The sequence below is a fragment of the Chroicocephalus ridibundus genome, chromosome 4 (genome assembly GCF_963924245.1).
Source record: "Chroicocephalus ridibundus chromosome 4, bChrRid1.1, whole genome shotgun sequence".
In the NCBI taxonomy this organism is placed as follows: domain Eukaryota; kingdom Metazoa; phylum Chordata; class Aves; order Charadriiformes; family Laridae; genus Chroicocephalus; species Chroicocephalus ridibundus.
Genome location: NC_086287.1, coordinates 38,109,648 through 38,120,705, shown reverse-complemented (window position 1 = coordinate 38,120,705; position 11,058 = coordinate 38,109,648). Strand labels below are relative to the sequence as shown.

At 44.5% G+C, this 11,058-nt stretch overlaps 1 protein-coding gene and 1 long non-coding RNA gene across 2 annotated transcripts in view; one reads left to right on the top strand and one right to left on the bottom strand.

Annotated features, from left to right (window-relative positions):
• Window positions 1–762: 762 nt before the first annotated feature.
• LOC134514618 (uncharacterized) lies at window positions 763–6,475 on the bottom strand. The gene is made up of 3 exons (XR_010070755.1): window positions 6,351–6,475; window positions 5,342–5,514; window positions 763–2,221 (listed from the first exon to the last, which is right to left on the bottom strand). It is a non-coding gene; the product is annotated as an uncharacterized LOC134514618 (long non-coding RNA).
• The window catches only part of RASGRP1 (RAS guanyl releasing protein 1), a 43,842-nt gene continuing 39,231 nt past the window's right edge, over window positions 6,448–11,058 (top strand). Inside the window, exons 1-2 of the mRNA XM_063332659.1 lie at window positions 6,448–6,958; window positions 9,308–9,477. Coding sequence (XP_063188729.1) covers window positions 6,927–6,958; window positions 9,308–9,477 — 202 coding nt within the window. The 5' untranslated portion in view covers window positions 6,448–6,926. The remainder of the gene's footprint in view (window positions 6,959–9,307; window positions 9,478–11,058) is intronic.

Genomic DNA, 11,058 nt, shown 5'->3' with positions numbered 1-11,058 from the left:
ACAGTTTCAGTTACACATAGCTGACAGTGCAAGATTGTTGCCAATCAGCAGCTTGCAAATTATCTGTACAAACAACTAATGATAAACCTAGGCATGGTTCTTAAAGCAAACTTTAGACTCTTTGATGACTTTTAACCCCTTCAGGGAGTACAGGGTGAAAATACAAGGAAGAGAAATTAAGTTATTAAAAATTATGAAATACCTAAATTTTCCTGGACTGGCTCACTTCTTTGTCTGAAAAGAAGAAAAAGGGAAGAAGAATTTGGCCATTTTGGAGGTGTTAATCTCTGCCCAGAATCTCAGCCAGGGTACTGATGAAACTCAGGTACTGGTGCACTGTTATGCACTGCCTGATGCATATATCCACCTATCAGTGTCAAATTTCCTGGACTGAATGCCAAACCTCTAATTTAGGTTGCAAAATCATGCACTTGTGTATAGTGTGCATCACTGGAATATATGAGCACTTTCACAAGCATGAATGCAATTATTTTCAGGGTATTACTAAGCAATTGGATAAATTCTTACCAGCACAGCTGTACGTCAAGAAAAGAATTTATCAATCATCTTTGTGAAGTACCTGAGATTGTTTTTCCCATTTCACACAGGGAGCAGAGGCACAAGGGAAAGGCCACAGAAGTTGCAGTACTCAAAAAGAGACAACTATGAGCTTTTTATTCAAACAAATTAATTAGCACTACTTAGTACTTTGCATTATCTAAGTACATGTTTTTATTTAATTTTCACTAGTGAATGCTCATATTTATGGAGATAAAAGAACGGCCAGTCAGCATCCAAAACCTCAGGAATACAGTCAATAAATATGTAGAAAACTCTTTTTCAGCATTACTGCTTCAAGAGCAAGGGACTGTAGGAGAGTCCATCAAAGATTCACAAGCAGTTTTCAATTATCTCGGCCATCAGACCACATTTCTACTTCTACAGTCCTCTTTCTTTAGTGATTACAAGCTGTTTACCTTCTGTAACCAAAGCAGTTGAAAACAACAGCTCCCATCAGTGTGCCTCCTTATTTGCCCCTACTACATATGATCATATACTATGATCTGAATGATGCAGAGATGCTATGAAAGAGATTGTATCTTGTTTCATAGTTAAAGGCAATATTGACATCCGTAGACACAGTGAGACAAATGATTCTCCTAATTTTGGATTGCACAATTCTTCACGAGGCATCTCTACATGGTAACACTGTCATAACTACTGTGGCTTAAGGACACATATAAGCTGTATAGGTAGAGATAAGGCCTTTTATTAGACTGACTAGGACAACATAGGAAAAAGTAGACTGATTTCCAGATGTTAATATTTTTAAAGTTTAGTAAAGCTTTCAACATAATTTCCTACAATATTCTTGTATTCAGTTTGGGACATTGATATCTGGATGGGTGGACAAATAGATACCCATCTGGTAAAAAGCTGTTTGAATGGTCAGGCTCAGAGGGTATGGGCTGTACTCTAACTGGATGCTGGCAGTGAGTAGCACACAGACCTGTCCTGGGATCTGTCCATTTTAACACTGTTAAACACTGTTAACAGTTTGGGGGAGGGGGGGCAATGAAATGCACTCTCAAGTGCGCCGGCAGCATCAAATTGGGATGACAATTCCGTACACTTGAGGGCAGGGCTGCCATCCAGAGAGACCTAGACAGGCTGAAGGAATGGACTGACAGGAACTTCTACGAAATTCAGCAAGGCCAAATGCATAGTCCTGCACCTGGGAAGGAAGAGACCCTTGCACCAGTGTAGGCTGGGGACTGACCGTCTGTGGAGCAGCACTGCTGAAAAGGAGGTGGAGGTCTTGGCAGGCAGCAAGCAGCACACGAGCCAGTGGTGTGCCCTGACAGCAGAGAATGCCAACAACACCCTGAGCTGTATGTGCAGGCTCAGAGCCAGCAGATCAAGGGAAGTGATTACACCACCTCTACTCAGCACTCTTTAGAGTGAATCCAGTTCCGGGCTCCCCTCCACAATAAGGACACTGACAAACTGGAGCGAGTTCACCACTCCACTGAAATTGTTGGCAGCTGGAGCACTTGCCCTGTGAGGAGATGCTCAGGGAATTGGGCCTCTTCAGCCTGAAGAAGAGATGGCCTCAGGGGGGGTGTAATAGCAGACTCATAGTACTTCTGAGAAGGTTACTGAGAAGGAGCCAGGTTCTTCACAGCAGTGCATGGCAGGAGTATGAGAGACAACCAATAAACTGAAACAAGAAAAGATATTGATTGGACATAAGATAAAATCTTTTTCCTTTTTTTTTTTTTTTTAACTGTGAGAGCAGTCAAACATTGCAACAGGTTGCTCAGAGAAGCTGTGTAGTCCTCAGACTTGGAGGCGTTCAAGGTCCAACTGGATAAAGCCCTGATCAACCAGGTCTAGTCCCACAGCTGGCCGTGCTTTGAGCAGGAGGATGGATCTGAGGTCCTTTCCACACTCAGTCATTTTGTGATTCTGTGATTCTCTGCAGAAGCCCTTTTCAAGTCTACTCAGAACCTTGTCTTCTTCTAACTGTGCTAGTTGGTCTGATAAAAGATATTACCTTTACCTACAAACCATGCCTTGCCTATAATTTCCAAGACTGAAAACCACAGATGTTCCATCAGGTGGTGGCATATTTATACCTACATGGGTCATTACTAGGGCTGGACGCAATTCAATCCATCCCACAGACCTTTGGCATTTGAGCTGATAAAATGACTCAGAGAAGCTGTAATGACAGCCTGAGTGTTCACTGAGAGTGGTGGAGAACTCATGGCTGGCAAATAAGCTAAGAAATGCTCTGGCAAAATCCAAAACTAGTGAGACCCAGGTACTCCATGCTCTACTCTAGGTTCTGCAGAGAAGTGCTTGCTAGTAGTTCTAGACCTGCCTGAGAATTTTCCTTTCCTTTTCCTCTTCCATAAATTCTAGTCTTGTCTCTTTTCCACCTTGTTCAGCTCAAGGCTGTCTGCTGGACATTAAAAGGTTTAACAGAAGCAGCCTTTACAGAAGAAATGTCAATAAAGAGGTAGACTGGATAGGTAGATCTGTTAGTAGTATAGCTACTAACTTTGTAAGATGTCTTGCATATAATGTACACAAACCTATGGTCCTTAAACATGAGGAGGCAGTGGCTATTGGGTGCTCTCAATTCCTTCTGTTCTTGCAGAAAAGTTGGAACCTCAGAGGTACCTTACTGACAACCCAAAGCACTCAAATAAGATTAGTCCGGTCTTCTTAATTCACCATCCCCTCTCTCAGTCCTATTCTTACACTTTCAGGTCCCATTGTGCAATCATAAGTATGAGTCTTATTGCCTCCCACTTATAAATGAAAGCTCGAGTTGTCCAAAAAATCACCCTAGAACACGCACCATTGAAGGAAGATATTTGTAATGAAGTCACAAAAACTAACACTGTTAAGAGATCACATTGCTTCAGAAAGTGGAACATTCCATCCCTAGACACTATGGCAAAGGTGTGTCAAGAGAAAAACAGCAAGAGAATTGCCACTACCATTTGGTAGTGAACCAAAACCTTCACTAACACTACAACTTTCTAAAAATAGAAATGTTTGAGAAATTAGTGAAAGCACCCAAAGCCTAGATCATCCTAATCAAAAGTTATGACCCAGGCTTGGAGCAAGACACTAGAAATGCTCTACTAGCTGTAACAGAAATTGACACTCACACCAACAAAAACTGTTCTAACAGCTACAAACTTTGATTATAACACAGAAGTATATTTAGATGATGCCTTAAATAGGGCTGCTATTCCTATCAGCTATACGGGATAGCCACACTTTTGGCTTATCATAGCTCAGATGAAAGAAGTTTTTTCATGTGCAATTGCTAGCAGGCCCTCACTGACAACAGCTTGTTAAACACAATGATTCTGATTACTAGCTATTTGCATGACGTATGTTGACTTTCCATACAGTGACTCTTCACAACTTTCCATGTGCTGTCCTTCTTTCCAACTAAGTTAGCAAGATTTTCCGCTTTTCTGGACTTGCTTCCTACACTAGATTGCCTGGCTTGCCTTTCTAATGTTGTCTACTGACCCCAGCCCTTAGCAGATGCTCTGTCAGTGCCAAGGAACCTTCTCATTCACGATCCCACAAGGACACTGAAAAGCTTTCAGAATCAGGTTGTGATTTTACAATGATCTATGCAGAACAGATCTAAGTGAAAGCTACTGGAAAAAAAACGTGGTCTTGCTCTTTTGCCATTATTTAGTTGTGGCAGCAGTTGAGCTAACAGGAGTGGGTGGTGAATTAAATAATTGACACTGTATGGCAGAACATGTATCATTTTTAGTTGGGTTGGGTTTTTTGCCATGATTAATTTTTGTGTGCAACTGACCATGTGGCTGTACAAACTCCACTAGTTGGCGCATTGTAAAGAGCAGGAACATGGACCCAGGAAAGATGGCAAGTTAAAAGAGCTTGAAGTAGGTATGAAAAAACAGCTTAAGAAAATTATTTTCACTCCACTTCAAGGCCAAGCTAGGTTTCTGGACTTGCACTAACTTGGAGGGAGAAAGGCACATCTTGCAGTACAACAGAACTTCAAAGATCCGGCTTGCTCTGAGGCAGTATGCTGGTCCCTTCACTTGGTTCCAATGGTAAAATCCAATTTATAAGTTACTGTCGTTGCGAGATCTTCCAGGAATCTGAGCACAACAGTATAAAAACTCATCGTTGGTCATGTTCTCTCGGGAGCAATATGTCCCATCCTAGTCATCATCATCTTCCAACTCTGTTAGCGTGGCTCCCTTGGATCAGAAGTTATATTTTGAAGTAATCATCTACTGATTGAAGCTTTGAGAACAGCAGAAATATCTTGCCTTTCCACAGAGCAAATCTCTGATCCTCTGAGGACCCAAAACAGTCATGAATCTACTTTACAGTAGGAGGCCATTTCATCTGAAGAATGTCACATTCAAGGATCAGTACGTCAGAGTGCTGTGTGGGCATGTAAGTTACAATTGGATTGTTGTATGAGATTGTGTACTGTAAGATTTGCATATGGATTACCTTCTGACCACAAAGCTAGAGAGTATTCTTTCCGTCAAACCTCCATTTATTGGTGTGTGTATGCATGCACATGAACTTCTCAAGGAAAATGTGTTAAAGAAAGCAAAGATAGCTGGGATGTACTTCTCTGAAGTAGAATTCGGACAGGAGATTGACTTAACAATGTAATTGCTACAGATAAGAGCACAGACCATGTGGTCTGTATTCTCAGCTATATATTAATGTATTTGTATGCCTTAAACCACAGTGACCTTCAAGCTCTACGCTAGGAATGAGTTTAAAACTTACTCAGAAGAATATCACCTACTGAATCACTGATGCGATTTCCAGGAGTATGTAGGGTTTTTCCTTTTCCCTGGAGGTCTTCTGCAAAGCACAAGTCAGGTTGGCACAGCTCCTGTTCTGATAATGGTAGTTACAGCTGCCTCTGAGAAAACGCCAGTGAGCTGCGTCCGCTGCAAAGTTGATCATTTTGGAGACCTAAAGAGAAATGTGCCCTCATTGTTGGCAGAGAATTACTTTGAATACCTGAAATTTACCAGTTAGTCTTAAAATTAAAGAAACAGTTTATGAAAACTGTCTGGAGCTCAGTGTGAGGCATGATGGCATTATGGTGCCTAAGTGATTTTTTAGAACTTAAATTGAGCTCTCAAGCTGTTTGACAATGCAGCAGCCAAGGTGCCCCGTGACCCAGTACTTTTGTACTGCTCCGTTGAGTTTATTTCCCAACAAAAGACCATTTGGTCAAACTGTAAGTTACAGGATTTGGGGTGAGTTTGCCCATTTCGAATCTTCTGCCCGGTCATTTCTCCTCAGAAGTGACGGAGCGGTCAACGTTGAGTTGGAGGAGCTCTCAAAAACTGGTCGCTGTGCTACAAGGACCATGAAAACTACGGGCTCCCCTTTCCTTGCTCCGCGATTAAACTTGGAGGCACAGCGGGAGGTGCCGAATAAGCACAGGGGCTTTAAAAATAATAATTGTGAATGTGTCTCAGTTTTGTGCCCCTGCTCCATCGCTGGCTGCCAGCTGCGGAGTACCACGGCGGGGGGAGCCCGGTGCGTTCCTACCGAGCAGAGCCACCCGGGCACCTTCCCCTCAGGCCTCTCGCCAGACCCCTGCCAGCCGGGAGGGGGCCCGTCCTGCCCTCGGCCTCCCAGTCTCGAACCCACTCGCCAAGGCGAGCGCTCGCCAACCCCCCCAACGCCCCCCCGCCTCCCCTCGACACCCCGCCCCTCCGCCGGCCCTCGGCGAGACAGCCAATCAGCGCGCGCGGGTCCAGGCCGCGCGTGGGTCCACCCCACCCGCAGTCACGTACCCGGGGGGGGCCCGGTGGCGAGGTGTGCCTGCGCCGTGGCCCCGTTTGTCCCAGCGCTCGGCTGCGTTTGTCCCGCCCCGGCACAGGTGGCCCGGCGGCGGCTGGTCCCCGGCCAGCGGGCGGGCGTGTGTCTCGGCGGCCGCTGCCAGGCACACGCGTGAGCTCCGGCGGCTCAGCCCGCCGCGGGGAGGGGGCTCGCCCTCAGGGGAGGGCCTGCCCGGCCCGGCCCTGCCCGGCCCGAGTTGTGCCGTGGAAAAAGTTGCGGCCGCTCTACAGCCCGGCGTCGTGAGCGTGTTTCGGTACCTGGTAAATCCGGTGGCTTCAGAGAAGAGCAGCCCGGCAGCAGCTCAGTACTTCCTTCTGCTGATAAGATCTTCGCTCGTCACGGGTGGCGGCTGCCGCCGCCGCTGCCCCACTTGAGTCTGTTTCAGGCTCTTCCCGAGGCGAGACGGGGAGCGGGAGCGCGGCGAGGCGGGCGGAGGCGATGCTCCCCCCGACCCCCTCCGCCCCGCGTCTCCCCGCGCCCTGCGCTGCTGGCGGAGCCGGCCGGGCGGCGGAGCCGCGGCTGGCGCGGACATGGGAACCTTAGGGAGGCGGAGAGAAAACCAGTGAGTTCGCCCTTGCTGTTTTATTGCCCTGTTGCCGCGGCGCGGGGCAGGCGGCGGGTCCCGGGGGTGACCCCGGAGAGCGCGGGGTGCCCGCCTGGGGCGGCGGGGACGGGCGCGGTGCGCGGCCGCCGTGGTGCCCCCGCGGCGGGGCTGGCGTGGGCATCCGTGGGGCGCGGTAGTCGGGGCGGCTGGGGCTCCCCGGGGGCCGTCCGAGGCCCTCCCGGGTGGGAAAGGCAGGGGAAAAGAAGCGGGGGGGGCGGCTAGGCGGCCGCCCGGGCTCCGGTTACCTGCGGCAGCGCCGGCGGTCTGCTCGGGGGGGAGGGGGGGCGCGGCGGGCGGGGAGCCGCGGCCGGGGCCGGCGAGCCAGGCTGTGTCCCTGCTGGCCGGGGAAGTGCCGCCTGACCCGGGGGCCAGTTCCCGAGCTGGTGGTCGGTCGTTTGTGGCTTCTTCCCCACCGCCAGATCGCGTGCGGTGGAAATGCGGGGTGCTCGTCGTCCTACCCCCGCCACCCCCCCAGCACTGCTTTAATCTATTTTTCATGTCAAGTAACTGCTGCAAGGGGATCTGTGCTAATGAATTTTTAGCTTTTAAAGTTTCAGGCGTCTCACCGGCTGAGTTTTGCCTGTCCAGTGTTGCCAAGTCGGCCACAGTGTTATAGTAAACTTTTTTGGGGGTGCGGACACTTTAGTTTTTCTACACTGTGTCGCCAAGACCTACAGTATCTTCTGCTGTAACTCCTCCTTTATTACAACTGCATTGCTAGGGATCCTCTGCCCTGTGTTGAAGAGGCACTGAAAAAAGTTAGGAGAGGGGTTTAAGCTTGTAGAAAGAAACCCCTGAAAGCTGCTTGGGCCCTTGCTCTTTTTATTTTAGAACAGGAAGTCGGATCACAAAGCTAAGAGGGAAATTTAGAGAAAGGGGGAAGGGAAGAAAACATTCTTTGTGTGGCCACTGTCAGCTTAGGGATAGAGGAGCTGAGTGATGGTCACTGCCTCTGCAGGATCAGGCCCATATTTTCCTGACTTCTTCCTGAAACTATGGAGGCCTGGGGTCAGTGTTGGGTTCTAAGCGGCATCATGTGCAGTTCTGTGGCTTTCTCAGCGTTCCAATGAGACAGAAATTTAGGATAAGGCTTTTGAAGATCACTGGGATGAGGTAGGGTCCAGTCTATCTTCATAAGGCACGCATATTTCCAACTTCATCCAGGAGTGCCTAACTTCATTCAGGGATGTTTGTGTTTTTACCTTCCCTATCTGTATGTAATGCATACTGGATATGTTTCTGTGCCTTTTCTTCCCACGACTGTCAGCTTTATTAATAAAGTCTTGCATAGTGTTCCAAGAAAAGCTGTATCAAGGTTTAAGATAGCGTCTTAAAGATGCTGGAGTCACTTGTTTAGGAAGACTGTGAAGTGTAAAACGTCCCTGAAATAAACCCAAGTTGTATTGAAACAGCAGTGGTTGTTGTCCTTTTGTGAACTTTATGGTTACGCTCGCAAGTCAGATTTTGAACTGGTTCCTGTTATTTGCAGGCAAAAATCTTTCAGCACTTTTCATTGACATAGCAATGTGCCTATTTACTATTTCATAAAGAATTATGAACTTATATGCAAATAATGAACAGCCTATAATATTATCTGTAAACATACACATTCTTGAGCACTAAGATATTATATGATCAAAATACAAGCCTAAAACTATATATGTGCTTTATTTTGGTCTGTTTTACCTTTATTATTAAAAACATTAGTTTAGCATGTATGCAACTATAAAACAACTTAGTAGGTAATAATAATATAGAGCAGGTGCAAATTAATATTTTTTTATTAAATTGTGAAATACTCCACTGTAAAGTTGTGCTGATATTTTGTTTGCTTAATAATAATTTTTCCAAATTAAATTAATAAAACTATTCTGGTGTTTTCCAATGTGTGTAATAGTTGATCATAGTTATAATTTTTTTTTCTCCTTTACTTCTGGTGGGCACGCAAATATGTGGTGGTAGATTACTGTATAACAATATTCCTGTTACATAGTTTGAGGAGTTTTTGTGTTTGTGCTGTAATCGTAACTCCCCAACAAAGACACAAGACTTCTGGTAATCTTGACAGATCATTCAAGGAACTCTATAACTGTGTGCTCTACAATCCAAATTTAGCAGAGGGGAAAAAAAAAGTCCATTACTGAGCAGTCTCTTTGGTGTACGTATTAAGTGGGAGGGTTATCTCTTAGAGCACCACTGTAGCTACAGGGAGTTAATTATCCTTTAAATCTCTCCTCCTTTCCCATGCAGTGTAAAATTTACCACTCCATCTTCTTGTATTTACTTCGCTATTGTGCTTTCTTTTAGGCAACCTGCCCAAGCATGCAGCACTGCCCCTGAATCAGCGCTTGAGCTGAAGCAGATCAGTCATTCTCCCAGCCTTTCAAATCTTGCCCAGGTCACAATGATGCCGTTGGGGCACTTAGCCAAAGGGGCCACTCTGGAAGATCTTCTTGAAACCTGCATTCAGTCTTTTGGTGAGTGTCTGGAGGTTTTTAGAATTGTATTAATTTGTTTATGTTCTGGCTACGTTTAGGTCACTTGCTGGTGAATTACAATGATTTATCAGTGGAGTAGAAAGGCGTAACTGAGAATTTTCTATACTGTAGATGATGGCATGTTTTTATAGGTTTGTGGATCTATTTATGCATGTGTGTATAATATATGCGAAGAGATTAGTGTGGCTACTGCTTTTTCTTGAGAGAATAAGACAAATGCCAGTTATTTATACTTCTATGTGTGCGTTTTGTTGTTCCTTCAAGCACCAATTTGGTAAAGTTTAGCAAGTAATCATTATATTTTGCATATTGCAGGAATATTCTCATAATGTGTGTAAATAACTTGTTTAATGTAAACGTTTTGAAATGAGCAGGGCTATTTTTAAATCAGGCAAAATAACATTTGATTGCTTCTTGCATTATCAGTGTAGATTTAAAGTTGATTCTCTACAAAAGGGAAAGAATGCAAACAAAAATCACGGCTGTATGCCTTTTTGAGCCTATCAGTTATCCATTTGTCTTTTTACAGTAAGAATTGTAATATATGGACAAGCATGACTGTTGCCTGAGACCTATATCCCTAGTTTCCTTTTCTAACTTTTTCATTCGTAAATGTGGGGTTTTTTTATAGTGTTAAAATGTGTTAGTACTGGAGTCAACATGATTCTGAATAATTTGCTTGTAAGTAGTGCATCTGTTTGTTAATGCTGTCTTTCAGTGCTATGAGCTGTTCATAAAGCATATGTGGCAATGTCTTAGTTGCAGAGTAGTCCTTATAAGTGTACTTGAACACCCACTAAGCTCTGAAATAATTAATCTATATAGTTAAATAGTAACACATAGTGCAGATCTAGTGATACAGCACATAAATACTGTATAAACAATGACTAATCTTTCACATTAATTGTAAATCTTTTTTTTTTTTTTAACTTTAAAACCTACTAATCAGCATGCGCAGAGAAATGCACGTCTGAGAAAAGTTGATGAAACATGTAATTGTCAGTAACGTTTTGTTTCTTTTTGGCATCTTTTCTCCTCCATTTAATTATTGATAAGAACATATCCACTGAACTGCTATAAATCCCTGATTCCTAAACAAATGTTGATTCATATTCTTACAAGTTTTGGTTCACTGGCAGTGAGATAAGACATCTAAAGTGTGTGTAAGACCTTCATACAGTTTTAATATTGTGACTACTTGACCAATATTAATGTGCCCACATTTTTATGAAAAAGGTATTGTAAATATAACATTACAAAAATCTAGGAAAATGATTGCAGTGATTAATTTCAAGTAGTGTAGCTGAAACTCTGAATGGGAGGTTATTGTTGGCTTAATTATCTTAATACTTTTTTAATACTCTATGTATATCAGCATACACATGCTTATGTGTTCTCAGATTCCTGCGCATCCATATATTATAAGGACTCAGGTGACAAAGAAAAGCAAGTGTACCTGTCCAGTTCAGCTATATGTGTGTGTGAATCTTTCTAAAGGGTTTCATACTTCAGTTAGAAAATTTACCATAGCCCACTAAATAGGGTTTTCTTGGACCTTGA